The 21815-nt window shown below is 40.8% G+C and overlaps 1 protein-coding gene across 9 annotated transcripts in view; it reads right to left on the minus strand.

Annotated features, from left to right (window-relative positions):
* The window catches only part of NRG1 (neuregulin 1), a 1111365-nt gene that overhangs the window by 15287 nt on the left and 1074263 nt on the right, over nucleotides 1-21815 (minus strand). For 5 of the 9 annotated variants that reach the window (XM_045992965.1, XM_045993010.1, XM_045992973.1 and 2 more), the window contains 4 exons: nucleotides 13722-13780; nucleotides 7013-7036; nucleotides 2246-2348; nucleotides 587-713 (listed from right to left, as the gene is read on the minus strand). In XM_045992965.1, coding sequence (XP_045848921.1) covers nucleotides 587-713; nucleotides 2246-2348; nucleotides 7013-7036; nucleotides 13722-13780 — 313 coding nt within the window. Of the gene's footprint in view, nucleotides 1-586; nucleotides 714-2245; nucleotides 2349-7012; nucleotides 7037-13230; nucleotides 13781-14383; nucleotides 14452-21815 lie in introns of those variants that run through there. The other 4 variants (XM_045992989.1, XM_045993029.1, XM_045993000.1 and 1 more) reach the window with 3 other exon arrangements.

A 21815-nucleotide genomic window follows, 5' to 3' on the forward strand; every position in this document is an offset into this window, starting at 1 on the left:
GTTTGACATCAGGTAGAAAGAGTCAGGGAACAAGAAAGCATTATGTTCTCCCACTTTTGCTACTAAGAAGGGAGTTCGATAAGTCATTTGGTCCATGCATGCCCTAACTTCTAACTTTGTAAATCAGAATCAGTAAATCATTAGTCCTGGGAGATGCCTCTAATAAAAGTCACTCTGAAGCCTTAGCTCAGTTATCAGTACTTGGTTGTCAGACACTGGAGGAGCCTTCATTTCCAAATCATGAAAAAAAAAAATTCCTTCTGATTTCTTGGATCATTAATTTCATTATTTTTCTATGTGTTTTTCTTTTCTTTCTTCCAGTTAGGCCCTCCCTGTAGAACAAACCCAATATTATTATTCCAACCCCTTAATGAACACTTTACGAGAGGAAATGTGCTGGTCTTACAGTAACCAAATCCACTTTAAAAAATGTTCCCATTATTTTGTCCTGGTGAAACCCTGGATTCCTGGAAGCCATGGTGATTAATGACAGTAGCTAAGAGCCTAAGAGCTTTAGAAAATAAACGTCAAGGTGCCTGAACGGAGGAGAGATGCTGAGCTTTTCCACTGGCCAGACTCAACATACATTCACCAGCTGGACGTTCTCGGGGGGCGGGTTGGGGTGGTGAGGCCCATTGGCTATGTTCACCATGTTGTTGCGTTCAGACCGCAGACTCTGCCGAAGACGGTCATGAAGCTTTTTCCGTTGTTTCCTGGATATGAAAAAGGGAAGATTTATTTTTTTCTATCATTTACATTTCTTAGTGCAGTCTACTCTTGATTCTACCAACACGGAAAGCCAAGTAGGAGATTGGTGGAGGATATGACACCCCGTCTCGGAATCTGCCTACGGACAGAGGTGGAATCACACAGTCTTAGTGAATACGTTTAAGGAGCTGGGGTGGGGATTCTTACAGAAATCTAACTGGACTGCTGAGAGACAGGAAAAAAAAAGAGAGAAGACAAGATAAATCAAGTTGATATTTGGCTCAAATGCCATCTTCCGCGATCAATCCATCTTTGTCTGAGTCTTACAGGTGGTCATTTGTCTTAGGTACCAATTTGTGCCATGCGATTGATAAGGCTGATTTCATTCATAATTTTGCCTGTGTGTCTCTTAAGGAGAGGAGGTTAATTTTGAATCTGTACCTTCTACATGGTGGGTGTACATGAATGGCATTGTACATGAGAGCAGCTAGATACATATTTTGCCCATAGATTTAGCACAGTTATAACATGATCTTACTCTAGTAACACCTTTTTTTTGTAGAACTAGGTAATGGATATTAAAATACTGAGATTGAATCTAGTAAGGCTCAGAAGGCAGATTCCAGAAAGGCTTATCTCTATTGCTTATGCAATCCTGGCAACCCATGAAATCGGGGGTATTAAGAAAATGCCACCCATTCCCTTAATTTTAGGGTCTAAAAACATATTGTCTTTGTTCCTCAAGCAACATTCAGATCATGATAATATCCGCCCCCAAGATTGGTCAGAGTTTACGTGACGAAGCAACAAAATGAAACAAAACTGTTAACATTATTTCCTACTCGAAGCAGAAGTTCTATGTAAGAGAGAAAAGTGAAGGGAATTCGGGTCACACCGTAATTGTGTTTGTTAATATGCACCCAGCTCAAGGGACCAGACACACTGAACACAAATCTGCTTAATGTTTTCTTTTCTTTCAAAGCAAGATTTGCTTGATTCTCCTCCCATGGGATTCCTTTTGTACATCCCGCACTTTGAGAGCATTTGAACTGGTAAGCTCATTAGAGGGAATGGGCAAATCATCGCAGGAATGTTTTAAAAACCTTCACTGCCGCCATTGCCAAGTGTTTCCTTTAGCTCCTAAGTCTGAGTGCAGCGTGGGGCACATTTTCAGCGGTGACATGACAGGCACACCGTGGGTGCCTACCACTGTCCTCTCAGGATGTGATGGGCTCACCCTCGTCCACACGTACCTGCCCCACAAGCCCGTCCCTCCAACCCTTTCCCAGGTCACAGGTCTCAGCCAATGACCACAAGTCTTCTGAACCCTTTCACATAAAGAGGCAAAGCTTTTGAGTTACAGAAAAAGTCCTCAAAATAGATTACTTAGAGGAAAAAATGAGTAGAAATGCCCCCCTGCCTCCCCACTCCCGCTTTTCAAGACTAGGCTGTTGCAAACGTTCTCTGCAGAGCCCTGGGCCGGCTAAGCCGTCTTCTCTGTGCTAAGGAGAGAGAGGCACGGAGGAGAAAGGTTTACTTGGTTTTGCAGTAGGCCACCACACACATGATGCCGACCACAAGCAAGGCGATGCAGATGCCGGTGATGGTCAGCACTCTCTTCTGGTAGAGTTCCTCCGCTTCTGGAAAGGGATGAGAGCAGATGTCACCAAAGCCCCCTTACACTCGCCAGGACTTAACAACTGAATAGTTGGCATGCGGCATGGCACTGTCCATGTTCACAAGAAAGTAAATATGTGACAATTCATCACTTCTGCAGACATACTTAAGGTACAGCATACTCTGTGTTATACTCTGAGCTTAAACAGCTAAGGCAGCGGAGGCCATTCGCAATAAAAAATTATACTATTAAATTACTTAAAAGCTACAAATATATATGCATTAAACTGGCAAATCATAAACATTAATTAGAAAACAATTATTTAGTTAAAACTGTAGTTTTTAATTAAAAAAACCAAAACTCTTGCAAAGGCAACAGGAATCAAAGCCAATAAAAGGAGCTGGGATTGGAACCACTGGGGCAGTCCTCGCCCTCGTCTCTCCCCTGTTCCCCACTCCCAAATCCCTTTTGATTTCCCAGCTAGTTTATATTCCGGTGGTCTTTACAAGGAGCCATTTCTAACTTAAGAAATAAAGTCAAAAACATTTGCAAACATGAGCTTGACTTGTAGTTACCCAGGCAGGATCCTTATGATTTAAAGGTAACATGTGAACATGTTACAAGCACCATGATGGAGAGAGCAGGGCACTGTATCAGAGAAAATCCAATATGGTGGGGAGGACAGTCCGGGGCCAAGACGGAGATTTGTCCTTCGAAGGACAATTATTATCACTTCACTGACTGTACTTAGAAACCTAATTGATGTGTGTAAAGAAACCACTAGCACACGGGATATGTGACTTGGACTAGATTGTACAGCCCTATAATGAGGGCTTGGCATGTCAGCTCAAGGAGGTCACACGAGAGGAGGGTGATGCTTAGAACTTTGGGTTCTTAAATGCAACCGGTCTTTTATTCACGGAAGTCTTTCTATGTGCAAATCTGTTTTGGGGAGGGATCCCTTGATTATACTTTGGTAGGTCAGGCTCTTCTCGAGATTGGCAGATTTAATGGCGAACCTGATCTCTTAGGAACTGAGCCTCCAACCAGTCTAATTACATTTCTTGGAGGACATTCACAAGTTCACCGACAAAGAGAACTCAGACTGGTACATCATAAACAGTGTAAGCTGAACTTGCCAAATTGATTAATAAGCTGGTCAAAAACCGGGGGGGAGTATTATACAAATCGATATCTCTTATCTGGACATCAACATGGGGCCTTAGGGAACATTTTCAATTTTCTTTACTGAAAGTGGGCGAGTCACAGGAAGTTTTCTTGAAATGAAAAAGTGCATTTTAATTTCTGTGATACAGTAGACCTTATCATTAAACAAAACATTTCCTACAAGCCAAGCCCATGGTAATCAAATTCCAGTTAACAGGTCAGGAACATTGTCAAATCAAATTAATATAGCACTGATTATTAACAGGAGGAGAAGGAGAATAGAAGTCAGTGGGTAAAAGACTAGAATGCTGCAGAAATTATACAAAAACAAACCAAAAGGGTCAGAAGTTGGGGGGGGGGAAACAAACCCAGAGGACAGACAGACTGACAGAATGACGGAGAGAGGGAGGAAGGCAGGTGGGAGGGAAAACAGGATTCAAAGTGAAGGAGCCATCTGAAGTCCCTGCCACAGCATGCCTGATACTAAGGGAGGAAAAATAAATAAACAAAAGAAAAGCAGAGGGAGGAAAATGCTGGGTGGGAAGAGAGGGCGGGTGCGAAGTCCGAAGGGTGACCCCATACAGCATAACGCCTACCCTAGGCTGGCCGTCACATGGAAGCCACAATTAGGAAGCAAAGGAGCTGGTGCATTGCAGTGAGACAGTGACCCACGAGACATAGAGTGGGGTCACATATTTCTGTGCCAGGAAAGTCAGCTGAGGATGTGGAATGTGAATGCGTCTGTGTTAATGGCTGTGTCTGCCGCCTCCCCTCCCCCCAGAGCCCCAGGACAGGGAATCACATTTGACAAGGTGGTAATCTGTGAGCGGGTGCCCCAGGGGTCTCCTCGGAGACCTGGCCTGCGGATAGGTCTAAGAAGGAGAGGCGGTGCGCCCCACCCCCCACCAGTCCCTTCTTGAAGGGCCCCGGGGGTTGCAGGGCTCCTCTGGGTGTGACTGGTTGGTTTAGAAACAGCCACATTCGAGTATCATTGCCACGAAAATGAAACCCCTGCTTTACTGTGCCCTCTTCTGCTCACTCTCTTGGCTTCTTTTGAAAGGGTGAGGGCTCGGTAGTTCTGGCATCTTAACACCCCATCTTTAGAAAAAGCTGGGAAGTTACTTCTGACAACTACAAAAATGGGATGTATCTAAGGACTGAAGGGGGAAAGGGCATCCTGGGTACTCCCGGGGATTCCGCTGACGAGATCGTTGGTGGTTGCTAATCATCAAAGAGTAGATCGACCTCAGGTTGTCAGCAAATGTGGCATGCTGACTCACTGCTCTGCCCAGGTTATGTGGGAAGACACATGTTTTTCCAGTGAAATTGTCATGGAAATAAAAAGGCAAGCTCAGTGAAGGCCAAAGGGTAAAGCTAAAGTGCTAAAAGGAACCAATGAAAGACAAGGCCCTTAGAATACAGATGTAGGATTAGATCTGTATTCACAACAGCATTTGCTGAATACATTCTCTGTTTCTCGTCTTCATTTCTGTTTCATTTTCCAGTGATTTACTAGATCAGGGGATGTCCCCCCTCCCCACCACCACCACATTACCAATGTGTTAAAAGAAAATTACTTGATGAACAATCATATAAACAATGGGTTCTTTTCACCCCCCCCACCCCCGTTCCCCTTGTTTTTTTTCCCTAGTGTGACAGGGTCAGTAGGGCAAGAGCAAATTAGAGGCAGTGCTGAAAAAAAGAATCTGTCAGTCCAGTTGGCGGATCTGCCGTAATGAATGGAAATGCTTCCGAGTCTTTACTCTATGGTTTGGCTGGACACATTGAAGTCAATCAGATCAAGCATGTTTTCCAGTCTGATCTAGCCAGGCTAAGAGACAGAAGCCTTGTCTTTCTCACTGTTAATTGACCTTTAAGGTCTGATTTTCCTTAAGGGGAACGTTCTGGCTTAGTACACTGGCTGTCGCGGGACTATGGAGTCTCTGGACCGTGCGCCTTTAAGAGGTACGCGGTGCCAACACCATGTATCTTTCCTGACCCTCCAGATCACGCTGAGGGAGAAGTCCTATATCTCAACTACCCGTTGCCCTACCTCAATGTCTGGGAATAAAATATTAAATTCTAGTTAGACCCTAAAGTGATTAAAATGGGACAGAGATGCTATTAAGGAAGAGGAGAAGGTGATGGTAGATTTTATTCCTCCCTGCAGGAAAGGCTGGTAAGTGTTTTTAGTAGTGGGACAGTTTTTATCCTGAGGGAGGTGATCTGAACAGATCCCTCTCGTCAAGTAGATAACCTGCCACCTGAGCGGCGTTGGTGGGAGCTCTCGTGCTTCTCACTCTTGGGAGATGTTCTCCGATGTGCAAAGGATCACTCACATGTAAGTGGGGGTTTTCTCAACAAATGAATAGTTTCTCTTCAAAGTTTTCTGAGGGGGGGGGATGGGCAATTGATTGAGTTTCTATCCCTGTCCTGGACAGAACTTACAACAGCCTTATTTTCCAGAAATTATGGAACACAGATTAGGTATGGACTGTGATGCTCTAATCCAAAAGAGAGTAGCAGCTATGCCACAGGGCACCCTCATTGCATGACGTCATCGACAGCAGCTGCTAATCAGGACATCGCTTTGTTGACCCACAGCCACATTCCAGCACTGCGGGAGGTGTTCGGGGAGCCTCTGGGATGACAGAATGGCTTCCCTCTACTCCCAAGACTGGCCCTGTCTCCCAATTATTTAGGACAAAGGCCTTCAAAGGGACTATGCCCCAGATTCATAGGCTCATAAGAGATACTATTTTATGTTTACAGTGTGAACATTTCTATTTGATTACTGGCCTGGATAATCTAAGTGACTCAAGGTTAATTCCATTAGCACTAGAATTTCCACCTAAAATAGCACTGGGTGTATTTCTTTCTGTTTTCTATTTCCTTGCTCCCAAGATAATGAAGTTGACTAGAGGAGGGACTGGATATCCCCAGAAAATCAGAGTCTGTGGATACAATATCGTGTTGCAGTATAAGGGCTTTCTATGTTACTGTATCAAGTGGGTGATTTTTTACAGTGTATGTCATGTTCTCATCTGCCTAAGATGTGGTGTATTTTTAAGCTGATGCATTTAGAGCTTCTTTTGTTCTCTCAGGCCTGGTTTGGTTCCTCCCATAGCCTTATGCACCTCTCCTTCTACCCCCCCCCCCCCCGCCCCTGCCCCCCCCCCGGCCCCACCCACTCTGAAATGGCCCCCACCCGCTCTGAAATAACAGCCTGGTCAGATCCAATCAGAGGGTCAAGGAACGTGGGCTATATGTGACTTTGCAGTGGGTGAGGTGATTTTTAAACTAAGTGAAGTGTAGGAATCTAGAAACTGCTGCACTCAGTGACATTTCAGTAAACTAATCATAGATTGGAAGCAGAGAAATCATTGTTATAGCTGTATGATCCCTTCTGAAGGAAAAGGAAATTAGTTAGGAACTGGAAGGTAAGAGTAGGAAGGGAAAAGATTTCAGCTCATAGGTTCTAAATTCTGCAGGCTAAAAGGAATGATGATTGGTTCATACCCATAAATTCAATCCCAAGATGCTCTGCCAATGCAGAAAGTTGACAAAAAAAAGAAAGAAAGGGAAAAAAGTTTCAGAAAAGAGCAATACACTGCACTCCAAAACACATTACACATGACTATTAACGGCTCTCTGGGCGTGCACATTGAACAGGACAAATGGCAGGTGGTTAAGGAAGCAGTGCTCAGGTACGCCTCCGTGAGTCCGCATAGGGAACTTCTCTTTTTAAAGAGGTGTGCAAATACCAGCACACTCTGTCTTTATTAACCCTTAAAAGACCTTACTGAGGGAGAAGTTGTACTGCTCAACTATCCTCTATGGTACTTAATCCTCTGGGAACAGAAATACTGTATTTCTAATGAAAAAATAAAAAAAGGCATTCGGTATTATTTCATTCCTCTCTTGAAAAGGCAGAAGCAAAGTGCCAGGGAGGTGATTTTGTTTTTTTACCCAAAGGCACACGTTGGCAGAGCCAGGAGTAGAAGCCAAGAGTACTGCAATTTGGTCTGAAATTTTTATTGCGTTGGATTTACATTTTTCCAAGTTTGGACAGTCATGCTCTACACATTTCTTGTTGTTTGGTTATATATATATATATATATATATATATATATATATATATATATATATATATAACAAAAACAAATTTAAAAAACCCTATCTCCTTTTCTGCTCCTAACCTTTCACTTTCTCCACCACTTACATAATGTTTCATTCACAGAAAGCAACAAACGCTTCTGCCCAAAAAGCCAGAGAGGGAATTGGGATTGGGGCACAGATCTGGCTTCCAGATTTTCCCAATAACTCCTCTGTGGCATTGGACAACCCTCAATGCCTCATTTTTCCAAAGAGTTAAAAAAAAAAAAAAAAGCTGTAGGAAGGATCCAATTCTTGAGGTCTTAGTTAATGTCAGTGTAGGACTCCCTCAAATAACAGCCAATTTGGTGGGCACTCCACAGTGCCAAGCTCCACTGCCCAGATGAGGGCACATGGCTCAGAGGTGTTGCAGGGCTGCCCAGGACGGGGCTCAAAGGCGTGAGCTCACAGCCCACAATCCTGGCAGATGTGACCCTGGAGGCTCTCGGATGTCAGGATTAGCAGAACCTACACAGCCTCCAGTGAAGAAATGGGAAACATGGGCCGATTAAAAATAAACCCCCAAAACCTCCAGAAATGATACTTTCCATTCTTGAAGCAAAAAATTGTGAATAAGTTTCATCAGGTGGGACCCGTTAGGATTCCTTACTTGCCTGCATGTGGTGGAGAGGCATGTGGAAAGGAAGGGCGGAATGAAAACGGAGATTCAGGGTCTCCATCCCTGACTGGAGAGAGGCCACGGTGGTCCAAAAAATAGGACACGGCACCTCTTGAGTTTGGAAACATGCAGTTGAGGGGGGTGATTCTTGTACAGAAACATCAGTTTGGGCATGGACAAATCACTTCAAGTACAGAGCAGAAAATCCAAGTGTGCTGGCTTGTCCCGGTTCTAGGTCCTGCCTCTGCCATTGATCTGTGCAGTGACTTTGGACCAATTAACTTCTCACTGACAAAATGCTTAGGATCCTCACACATGTGTCACAGGGAGACACTGTGGAATAAAGGAGCCATGAAATATGGTGGCCAACAGCGAAAGGGTTAAGAGCTCAGAAAACAGACCTATCTGGAGATCTACCTTGGGCCACTTAATTGCATGGAGGTTTATTTTTAACTAATTAATGGCCAGGAAAATTCTGAAAGCTTCTGGGGTATACCCAAGAATTTAGACTTTAAAAACTTTCTACCTCTTAAGGAAATGAAGCTTCCAGATTAAAAAAGAAATCAAAGAGTACATCAGGTAACAATAATGTAGAATAGTTCAGTCTGCCCTGGGTCAAGGGTACTCAGGCAAATAACCTAAACTTTTCATAAATTAAAAGCCAGAGGATTTAGGATTAAATCGGTTGCACAAAGTTCACAGTAAAATCACAATTTATTCAAATCCAAATGAACTTCACTTGTTTCTGTGCAACACTCAGTTTGACAAAATGGCAGCCTCCCCCACCGTCTGCTCCCTTTATAGAAACTTCGGAACATCGAGTACAAGAATTCATTTTCCAAGGAAGTGATAGTAAATTTCCTTACACATTTCCTTGAAGATGTGACTCAGTTTTTCTCCCTAGAATCCCTTCCATCTTATGCCTTTTCCTCCTACCGGTCAGTAATAATTTAAGGGTTAAAATCAAGAGAGATCTACAGAAACTTTTTCCAGAGAATCATTATTCCATGCCTACATGAACACTGCTAATGATCTATATTAGTTGCGTCGAAAGCTTGGTTAAGTCTTCAATAAAATTAGTAGCATGCCCATGCATACATATTACTGCATTTACAGTTTTATAGGTAAGTCTGTGAGCCTAACTATAATTTCATTTCATGGGAAGTCATTCATATCAGGCAGCTCCAATTTCAAATAATTCAAAGGGAAATTGGTACTTAAAATTGGAATCTCTTCTGGCCATAAGCCCTAACAAGGAAACAAGCAGAGGAAACATGCATCAGTCATTCTCAATGTGGAGCAAATACTGCTCTAATTTATTTTTACTATTGGTGGTTACATGCCTTTCATTGTGAGTCAAGAAAAGCAGCATACACAAATAATTTTAATTTTTGAAAAGGTTATTACTTTCTATCTGTTCTATTTACTCTAATGTTGTCTTAGGCTCGTTATGTATCATACGCTTCCTATTTAGAACTTCTGTCTAGCCACTATATTTTTCAAATTAAATTAATAATTCAAAAACACAAAGGTTACTGTAAACAATTGTTTCCTTTTCTACATGTGATTTCCTGCTGTGCAGTAAGCAATCTAAAAAATTAATTTAAATCTAAGAGTCTGCAGAAACTAATAAATATTGACTCACTAATCCTTTGCTTTAGGAATTTATAATTGTTTGAAGAGAACTGATTAACCTGTAGGCTAATTTAAATTCTCAATCGCATCAGAGAAAAGAACAATAAGACTCCTTTTTTAAAACCAAAATTTATCTGTAAGTGCATTTTGTGGTTTCTGTTAAAATGTGATGACATTCAGGATTTTACTCTTTAGTATCTTGGGCTTCCTTATGCAAATAATATCAAAGACATAGGTAGAGTCCTGACTTGCTGCAGCCCTCAGACTTCTTAAGAAGGTCTGTCAAGGCCAGTGCTAAATGGGACCAATTTACTGTCTGACTTTGAGTTTTTGACTTACCTTTACAAATGTAGATACTTTTTTCCCCCACATATACAAATCCATATTGCCATTGAGCCTTTTGAAATATAATAGGAGACTTTCTCTTCGCTCCCAAGTTTCCACGTGCCCATGAGCACACTCACCGACACACACGCAATAGTCTCACTAACACTCAGCTGGGCTTTGTTACAGTTTGTCATGGATTGTGCCTTTATTCTACTGTCAGCAAGATACACATGTTGGGTAAATAAATGAATAGCTTCAGTGGTTTTCAGAGCATCTAGCAATCAACACAAGTCATTTATGCACTAGGAATCTCTGATTCAAAATTACATTTAAGGATATCTGTTGGGTTTACTCATTCCAAGAATACGCTTGAAAGTTCTAAAATTGTAGTCTTGAAGAATATTCTGTAATTTGGGCTATTCGATAGCTACTTCCTATTATATTTTAGTTTATACATGACATACTCGCCCCATACTACCTCTACTGAAGCTGTGAATGCTTTTTTTTTCTGTCCAATAAGTCTATAAATCCATTATGAACTGTCGGTATCCCCCCAACATACCCCACAGTGATGAACACAGTCCTTTAAAGTAGGAATTCTGTGTCAAGATAGGTCAAATCTGAAGCTGACTAACCTTGACAACATCTTCCTAGAAAGTATTCCAAATATGTTTTATTTCGAGGCAAATGGCTGCCTTCAAGAAAGCCCTATAAAATATATATTTGTTCTTTCCTTTCATACTTTAAATCCGTTTTTACAAATCGATAAATGCCCACAGGATACTCTGGCCAGAAAAACTGCATCAAATCCTAATAATGTAAGATGCGTTAATAAGCATTTTAAAAATTGTACCTTTTTTAGAATGTCATACTTTGATTGGAAAATGTAGTTTGGTAAAGTTGAAAAAAATGTTTCTCTCCACACCTGGGGAGTAGCTTTTCTTTTTAAAATTTATATATGTGTTTCGGACATTCTGAACACAATTAAGTTTTTAATCGTTACCACTGTGGTGACATTTTTTATTCACCGTGCACACGACATTGCTACTTGAACATAAAGTTCTTAGAGCAGCACAATTTATTTTCCTGCCTTCTCTATAGGGATTTGCATTGTATTGCATTGAGAACTTAAGGCATTGGGGTTAGGAAATTAACTCTGGGCAAGACAATTTCGGAAAGCAATTTCTGAAAGGTGTTTCTTGAATTTCTAGCTCTGAGGTGGCATCGATGCCTGGCCATTTACAGCTTCTGTTCAGAAATGTGCTTCCTATCAATCTTTGTTACCTCTGGGTAAATAGGAATGCTGCCTTCCTGGATATCTTCCAGCAGTGCGATGGAAAGCTTACTGAAGAATTTATTTAAGGAATCACACTCTGATTGGATAGTGGCTATTTGGAAATATCTTAGGAAAAATGGTCTAAAATAGAAGTTGAAAACATTTTCTCTGGTAACTACTGTCAGACCTAAACTGCATCATTATTTGGGGAAACAGCTTCATTTTTTAAAAAATGCTTTTCTCTAGATAGGGGCCTAACACAGCCTCCAGGGCACAAGAGAACTCTACATAACACCAAAAATTTAAGTGGAATACAAACGTTCGGAATTTTCACAAAATTCTAAAATACGATGCTGTTGTTATTTACACAGGCACGTGATTTGCTAAATCTGTGGTATTTGAGTACAAACTGATTTCTAAAAGGAATTGCTTTACTATAATGAGAAAAATTCTATTACTTCGGTTTTTACTTTGCATCTTACCTACCCTTAAGAAGATTAATCTATAGCTATGGGGAGAAAAATCCTGTCCACTAAATGTGTATTATTTAAAGACTTGTGGATAAAGGGAAGACTGTGTTTGAAAATTTAGCAAATGCCAATTTACAAATTTTTCCCAACAGAAAGTGGCCTAGGACATAGTCTTCGATATGCTGCCTATGTAAATACACAGAAAGCACCACCCCTCTAAATAAACGATTGAATATTATGGATGTGATCTCCCCATATGCATAGGAAATTAATTTTTCCATGAAATTTATTCTTCCATGAGTGTTAACAGGAGGAGCAAAATCTTATTCTTGGTATGCATGCAAGTAAAGGGAAATCTGATTCTTTTACGGTCCCCAGATGACTTGCTCATATCACTGTTTCTTGTGTTACATGACTTTACACCTAAAAGCCATGTGAAATATTTTTCAGGTTCAGCAACTGACAATCCAAATCAGGGGTTGATAAATCCAGCCCACCACCTCCTTTTGTAAATAAAGTTTTATTTTATTAAGTTCAAGTTAGCCACTGTATAGTAGTACATTGTTAGTTTTTGGTGTCATGTTCAATGATTCATTAGTTGCGTAAATAAAGTTTTAATAGTGGGCAGCTATGCGCATCAGTTCACGCTGTCTCCAGGGGCTTTGTGCTGAGCTGGCAGAATTAGTGGTTTGTGCGGGTGATGTTATCACCTGCAAAACCTGAAGTCTTTACTATCTGATCTTTCACGGGATAAAAGAATTGTTGATCTCTGATCTCAAAGGATAACTACATGGACTCTGCCTTAAATATAATCTTTTGAAAGCTCCAGAAAGAAAAGCAATAGCCCAGTTCACAACAGCAGGACAAATTACATAATTTAGTTATCCACGCAAATTACATACATGTGAATTGGGTCGGTTAGGAATGATGTTCAAAATCTCATGAAGCTATTGAGACCCATCAAAATTTCCTAGTTCTGCACTTAAAAATATTTATCTAGAGGTAAAGTATTGTTTTTCAAAATCAGCAATATTTTTAAAAAACTTATTTGTTCCTAAAATTATCATTGACACTAGCACAAAGGAATGCTAATATAAATGATTGTTTAAACTAGTGCCGAATCACTTGTTTCCTAAGCAACATAAGGAGAAGCCAGGCTATCTCACTGGCTGTGCCATGTTTGTTTGCAATTTTCCTACTCAGTGCCTTTTTTAATACCTAAATGCAAACTATTAATGAAGAGAAACATCTGAACTCTTTTTAGTATGTTTATTTGTTATAAATAACACATTCTTAGCCAAAATTAACTTACCATCATTTCAAGTGCATACTGATTACAACTTAGCAGCATCCTTTTCAGGACGTTGCCGTTTTTTATAAAGAAGATGGACTGTTTAGCGGAATGATTTTATTTTACCAATAAAAGTGAGACTTTTAAATGCCTTTATTGTGATTGCACTGTGGGATAATGACTATCGTCTTGGATCACATTATTCAGTTTCAATTGCAGAAGCATCCGGAGCCTCACACACCTATTAGTATCTCAGAGCCAACTAGTCACAACAGAGGAAGTAATACAATCGCTTGTGTTAATGTTCTCATGCGACAGGCAGAGGCAAGTCAAGGTTAGACCTGGTAAAACGCATCTAGTTCTAGGTGAGATCTGAGGGGAGATGCAGCAACAAGAAAGCGGCACCGACTGAGCATGCTCCTACTCAGGCAGAGACAGAAAGGGAGTGGACGTACTGTAGAAGCTGGCCATTACGTAGTTTTGGCAGCGATCACCAGTAAACTCATTTGGGCACCTGAGAGAAGAAACAAAAAACAATGGTAGAAAAAACAGAGAAAAAGAGAAGAGGTGAATACACGCTAGAAAGAAGCTCCTTCAGTGTCATTTGACTGAACTTGGTGAGTTCACCCTCAGGAACTGAGTCTTTGTCCTAACCATGGTTTCCAGACTCTGGCATTTCCTCCAAAGGACTCAAGACTGGGACAAAATGCGGTCCTCGGATCTGTAGGGCGGAAAGATGGCGGCATCTTAAGGGTCAGTTTTCTTTCAAAGGGACTCACCTACAATGAACTCGGAGGTTTTCTTCGAGTCCGTTTTCCATCTGAGGGCTTTGGTCAAAGGTGTTGGAAGGAAACTTTTTTTTTTTTTTTTGGTTGGCCTGCCTGTCCTGGTTGCCAGCCTCGCCGGCCATGTTGGTTGTCATTTACCTCGATGGTCTTTGGAGCCCACGCTGGGAGAGAGTGAAACAAGCTCGTGCTGAAGGAGTGTACGCCCTGAGTGCTTAAACCATTGTTAGGACAAAAGGAATCAGTTACCACTGAACTGTAAAACCACCAAGTGGTAGTAATTGTTGCTGTAGTTTGGGGGAGAGAGCAAATTTCAGATTATTTTAACATACTTTCTTGGTTTTGGACTTTCATGGGCACATTCTCAGTACATCTTGCTCCAGTGAATCCAGGTTGGCACCTAGAGGGCAAAAATGTGATAAGCAATAGAACGCTATAGACACTGAATTTTCAGACTGGCAATTTTCCTCCTAGGGAATATGGAGATTCCTACAATGACCTGGTGACTGAACAACATAAAGGAAAGGAAAAGAACACATTTTTAAAAACCATGTTTCATGACAACCGTGGGCCACATATTTTGGTTGTGGTTTGCTTCTGTCTTCCTAAGGATGGCTGACTGAAATTTAACTCGAGGGAGGTTGAAAAGTTGAGCAGGGCTGGCAAGGCCTGGGCCACTAAGTCACCTTCCCTTTTCACATTTCCTTATTTGCCCCTGGGCACTGACTCCTACACCTTGCCAAAATGCTGGTTTTGGTAAGGACTTCCACGGTTCCATCTGTGATCTTTTATTATTTAAATGATCCTGAGCTTTTCTGTCTCTATACACTCAGTTCTGTATAGTCATGCCTACTTTTATGTTCGTTCAATCATCGCACTACAATAGAAGTCAAGCACTTGCATACTCTCGTGATTATGGACAAGAACAACTATATTCCCTGTTTTATTAAAGGTACTACAAATTAGGTCTCATTTTTAATACCTCATAACAGAAAGAGGCAGATAATTGATTAGCAGACATTTCCCTTCACCCATGGATCCCAAATCAAAGGCAAATCCATTTTTAAAATTTAGACCGCTACTCTTCTCCAGTCGTACGGAATAGAGGTCACTTTGTATCTAAGGTGAAACTCTTTCCATGTAAAGACATGTAACATGTAAAAATTTTCATTTTACTCAACATTCCTTTACCCACATTATTCGTAAGGTGGTGATGTGGGGATGTGCCTAACTTTGGAAGTCCTTTCTAATTGTTCTTTTTGTTGCTGTTATACCAGTAACTAAAGCATTTCGTACTGGATTCATTGCACCCAATAACATGCTCTAGTAAATAGGGCCGTCAAAAAGGTTCTAGCAAGCAAACTCATAGATGCCTGGCAGCTGTGATTACTATTAATAGTTGAGCTATACCATAACCGCCATGCAAAGCACCTAATAAAATGTAGCTGTGACCTCACACACCTCGTGATTTACGCATGACCCTGTCTTCTCCAGAGTAAAGAAGAATAAACACTATTTTTTTGGCATCAAAGAAATGTGAATAAAACTATTCATTATTACAAGTATAAGGGTGATATTTTTCATTCCTTTTAAAAGTACATTCAATGCCAAAAAAATACTACCAAGTGATTTGGTATATCTAACTTTCCTATTTCAAGAAGAATGGCCTATAAGATAAAATACAAGCACTTCTTGATTCTTAGTCCCATGAGTTCTTGTGCAAACGTAAAGTGTCGTTATGATCATTAGTGTAGTATCAATAAACAACGACAAACATCTTGTATTGAAATAGCTCTTTTCAACCCTTGAAAACACTTTTATATTATTAAACTGGTTATTTTTGGTTAGAATATGTTTGCAGCAGTGAATAGAGGAAGCTCTACCTAGAGAAATCCAGAAATAAGATCGTAGTCTGTGAGGCCGGGCCATTTTTCATACAGATGGCATTACACATGCTTCAGTAAGAATTTCTTCACAGATAGATGAGAAAAATACATGGAAACCTGTTTCCCATAGAACTCATTTCACATAATGACTTCTGAAATACACAGGGTTTTGTTTGTGTATTTGTTTTTAAACCAGGACTACAAATCCATATGGGCCTACCCTACAGTAAGGAGAATCCAGAATTAAGGATATATTCCGTAATGACCATTTCATCTTACCTGTTTGCGTTCATGATAAAAATTAGAATTCTCATGATGATCACACAATAATCCACTTGTTCCATACAATGAACATGGTATAAGACATGTGAACACTGTGTGTGTGGCAGGGGATGTGGGGGAGAACCACTTGAGGTAAGAAGTGCATTGATTTAAGGATCATGAAATTAACGTATAGCTGAAGAATCCTAAGTACCTTAAAGAATGCATTTATTAGAAAATTGTCATTTATGCATCTTGGATGCCAGTTTTGAGGTGAGAAGGCACAGGACAACTAGGTGAAGCAGATCAAAAATCTTACCCAGGGGTGCCTGGGTGGCTCAGTGGTTTAAGCCTCTCTCTGCCTTGGGCTCAGGTCATGATCTCAGGGTCCTGGGATCAAGCCCCGCATCAGGCTCTCTGCTCAGTGGGGAGCCTGTTTCTCCCTCTCTCTCTGCCTCTCTGCCTACTTGTGACCTCTCTGTCAAATAAATAAATAAAGTATTTAAAAAAAAAAAAAACTTACCCAGACAATTTTCTAATTAGTCTGACTTCTAAAATGACGTTTCCTAGGAAACTGGCATTATGGCATGGTGGTTTATCTCCATCCTAAGATGACATAGACTATTTGGTATAGTAACACCAGACTTGCTGAAGGTTTGCCAATCTTTTTTGGAATCTTTTTTGATGCCACTTGTATCTGAACCGAAGCTATCCTTATGCTAATGTTTGCCTTCACTCCAATAATTTTTTTTAGGGTAAAGCCTTATTATTATTCAAAGTGTGGTTCATGGACCAATATTGTCAGCATCTCCTGGGATCTTATTAATAGAAATGCAGAATCTTGGGCCCCCGGTTCATAACTACTGAATAAGAATCCGCATTTTAATAAGATTCCTAGGAGATCTGTATGTACGTTCAAGTTCAAGGTATCACGGACCCTGTCCTTGGGAGATGGAAACCAAGTCCTTCTATCCTGTCATCACAGTTATCTTGCTGCTTGGTCGTGGGCAATCCCTTTGACTTCATCGGGCCTCAATGTTCCTTAGTGATAAGATGAAGGGACTTAACTAAGTGACTTATCAAAAGCTCCTTTCACCACAAAGGTTCTGGGAATCAATGCTCATTCTAACACAGGGAATCACTGTATGAAAACTCTGACAGCCTTTCTTCTGAATGTGCTACGGGTAGGGGAGGACTCAAGGACTTTAAAAAAAACATTTTTGATAGGATGGATTTTTAAGACCATTGTGAAGGGAAAATGAATTGCAAATACCCATTCCTAAAGCAATTCCAATGTCCAGCAACAGTCATTATGTAAAATGAAAAAAAAATTTTCATTGTTCCTAAATTCATTGTTTATGCACCACACCTGGTGCTCCTTGGAGACATCTGGGGTTGTTGCCAAATCAAATGGCAGGAAGCAGAGACTGTAAGCAACCTGCAGTCCGCATCCGTGGTGTAGAGAAACATACGCAAATGGAAGCTCATCTGATCTATAAGCTCTGATTAACTTCTACGGAATGACTTCTGAAAGACTGTCCGGCTTCTGACATATTTCTAAATTAGCATTCTACATTAAGCATCCGATTGATCACTCTCTTTGGACATAAGGACATAAGAGTATGGTACATTTAATCTGATTGTGAACAATATGCTTTGGCATGAGTCCGGGCAAATTCTAAGAATTTTATTTCTTAGAAGAAAATGTCTGAATAATAATCAAGCCTCTATCGTAGCCTCAAATATGTACAAATAAATATATCTGCCTGAAACCATTTGTTTCATTGATCAGAGTAGAAGATGAATATTATTTTTATTTTTTTTTGTTTTAGTATTTGCTCTTAAAATGACAATTTTTATTCCACACTTGAGCTTAAGGAGATGAAAATTCAGTTTTGTCTGAACTTAAGTACTACCTCTTCCAACTGACCCTTTCCTGACCTCCATTTCCCCATCTCCCGCTTCCACGCCCTGAATGACGATTCCCTCTTGATTCCCTCTCGGCTCTGTGCTGCACCCTGTCCCAATCTCTTTCACTGTCCTTGTCTGTTTGGGTTGGGATTCTCTGTGGCGAGGACAGTCACCATATCTTGATCATTCTGTATCTCTAATTTTAACAGTGCCTACCTTGTCAAAAGCTCTCGTGAAATGTTTGTTAAACCAAGTCTAAGATAGTATCAGAATGCAATGTCCAATAAAGAACTGTATCAGGGGCGCCTGGGTGGCTCAGTGGGTTAAGCCTCTGCCTTCAGCTCAGGTCATGATCCCAAGGTCCTGGGACCGAGTCCCACATCGGGCTCTCTGCTCAGCGGGGAGCCTTCTTCCCTCTCTCTCTCTGCCTACTTGTGATCTCTGTCTGTCAAATAAATAAATAAAATCCTAAAAAAAGAGAACTGTATCAAAGAGACTTTCATATAGTCCACTGATTTGCCAAATACAGGTCAATATTGAATATCTGGCTTTTGTTCTTTTAGTTCATGACTGATGACTCTCCTCTATTGACTCCTAAATAATTTTTTTAAAATAGCAGCTCCCAACGCCTCCCTCACAGACTCACTCCCCTAAGTAGAAGTCTTTAACATTGTGTTTGGAATTTGGAAAAGACCCTATAACTCTTTAATAATAAGTTATTCCTTCAAAATGAAATCTTATTACTGAAATGCCAGTTTACCTAGGCTTCAATAATGTAGTGCCATCTAGTAAGCAAGCTTTGAACATAGTATTGGTAAAACAAAAACTTTTTAACAATAACCTTAATACTTGGTGACTGTCCTGATACGCTTATGGTGTAATCAATCATACACGCAGCTATTTTGAGAATCAATTTAGTGCTTGGTAAAGTTTTGATATTCTGATTGAATACAATTTCCCATTTATTGGTGGAGCAACTGGACATATTCAGATACTTACAGACCCCCAAGAAACTTCTAGTTATTTACCACTGGCTAATTTTATAAACTGTTTTATAAATTTATGGTCCATTTTTAAACCATCCTTAGACACACTTTATTTCTTGGTTTCATGAATTTTCATCAGGCCCTCCCAAATCGGGCAGGAAAAGGGAAACGAGGTCTCTCTCTCTCACCTCCTCCCTCCTAGTCATCACCCCACAATGAGATATCCCGAGAGTTTAAAAAAAATACCTTGCCTCAAAAAGAAAAGTGCCTGTTGTCTTTTCGCTCTACTTCGATACTAGTTGTGGTATTTCCTTCATATTGTATAACCTCTGAGATAATTTCTTTGGTGTTTAATGTTTACAAATACCAATTGATGGAAATGCCAACAGATTCATCTTAAGGAATCTCAACGAGTTTAAGTGTTAGATGGGGAGAGCCTTTTGCTCTCATTCTGTGTAAGCTTGGAGTTGGCAGTGTCTACACTGGCTCACATAGTGAGGGACTGTTTTTCGACAGTATCACATTGTAAGTGCTGAATTTTCTCACCCCCTTCCCGGGCACGGCATTCTGGCTAGACCTCGCCCACTCACCGCTTGACTATCTGCGTTGTAGATCACTGTTTCCCAAATGCATTGTTACTGTTAGTCTGCGTTTTCCCCACAATGAACCTCATTCTATTATCTACCTTTAAGTGCAATGCTTTTCTAATTCGTGTTTCAGTGTTCTTTACAGCATCATCTGCAAAAGATATTTATTTCCTCAAGGGAAGGCCTTCTTCAACGTCATTAAAGAAAATATTAAATATAAAATGTTTCAGTAACATTTCCTTCAGATCCAACCCTGTACACCATCCCGTTACTGTTCAGCGGGCACGCATCACCACTTTTCCTGTTTTTATTATGACCTGGGGACTCGTTCTCAAGCCAGGAGATCGTGGTGTATATAGACTGGCCACACTGGATTCATGGGTAGATTGAGGAAAACAAAAAAATCCGAGTTGTCCTGGCTCTCTGGTGTTGTTTCTTAATGTCTAAGACACACAATCCCAGTAATGAGGATGGCAGTGTTTATGAATGAGCCCGTCCTGTCTGAACCTTGGTGCCCTTCCCAGAGCTCTGTTTGTACAGCTTGTTCTGAAATGCTCATCTGTAGACTCAAGCTCTAGCCATTGTTTACTCGACATGATGTATCTCGGTGAGTCTGGGTTCAAACAATTTCATCGGATGTGGGATCACTCTGCATCCCATACATCTCCATGTCACTGGGACTCGAGGACATACTGAGTGCTGCTTTGTGGTCTTGCCTTCCTCCCTGGAGGATGTCCTCCTCCCCCTGTCACGTCCAACAGCCCAGAGACTCAGAACTTGACAGTTTTATCTATTCCGCCAGCCTCGTTTTATGGTGAAACAGCTAAAATGTTCGCTTTTTACTGAAATAATCCAATACGAACATTTCAAAGTTGTGTTGTGTTTTAAATCAGCTATTGGCTTCTCAAGGCGAGGGCTACATATTCTACCCCCCGCCAAGAGACACCACCTCTGACTAGTCGGGGTCCTCCATGAGACATTCCCTTAGCTTCCTAAATATCCATCGCAGCACTCGGCACACCACCATCTGTAACTAAATTAATTACTTGAAATATGTTTGCTACTCTCCATAGCCTGCACACTCTATGAGGGCAGAGCCCAGCACGGCTTTTATTCAGTACTGATACTAAGCGCGAGCAAAGAGCTTGCCTCGTAGAAGGAGATTCATAAATGCGTGGCTGCCTAGCTGATTTTAGGAGAAACAAGCGAACTCTTAAGATCACCTCGTCAGTGCACCTGATTTTAGGCAAACTTCACCGAAATTGTTTTCTATAAGGACAAGAGAATTTCCTTCAAGATGCCTTAGTGAAAATCACAATGAGTTAATAAGGACCTAGTAAGCACAAGGCAGGAGTCTCAATGCAGGAGAGACACAGAAGGAACAGAAGATGTGGTCATCTCGGGAGCACATCTAAGCCACCAGAGTTGCACCCACTCTGCCTCACGAATGCTTCTCCATCTGTTAAACGTTACAGCTTTGAAGAACAGAGAAGTGCTACAGGCAAGTGTTACACCCACTGGGAAGAATGAACTCTTCCAGGGCGGGAGTAAGAGTAACCGCAGTCCGTTTTTACGGACTTGAGGTTCTGACCCTATATATATATATATATTCTCTCCATGGTAATTTAAATTTGTCCTGGGAAAAAATAGTTACTATTTTATATGTATATATATATATATATATATATATACACACACACACACATATAAAATATACATATATAAAAGTAATATATATATATTCCAAATTTCTCCCTCTACAGCTGTGGTAATGAGACCATAGGACACAACCATGAATTTGAGCCATCATCCCCTTGCTTAATTATGCTAATCCAGCTACTAAAAAGTGTTATAAACATCATCATCGTCGTTTTTATGCCAGGATTTTATAAAACTTTAACCTTAGCTAGTGTCTCCGATTTTCTCTCCCCACCTTATCTAGTTCCTCAATTTCTCTGGCCTGTATGGAAGTCTGTCTTCCCTAAACCTCTGCTCTATGTTTACTGTGACAGTCTCCTGCTCCAGAAGTTACTAATACTCCCTACTAGCTTCCACAGTGTCCAAGGTCATCTGCCTGGCTTTGGAGCTCATACATTAGTCCTTGTGTCTAAGTTGGTTTCTTCTGTTTTGTTT

The sequence above is a fragment of the Meles meles genome, chromosome 2, assembly GCF_922984935.1.
Source record: "Meles meles chromosome 2, mMelMel3.1 paternal haplotype, whole genome shotgun sequence".
NCBI lineage: Eukaryota > Metazoa > Chordata > Mammalia > Carnivora > Mustelidae > Meles > Meles meles.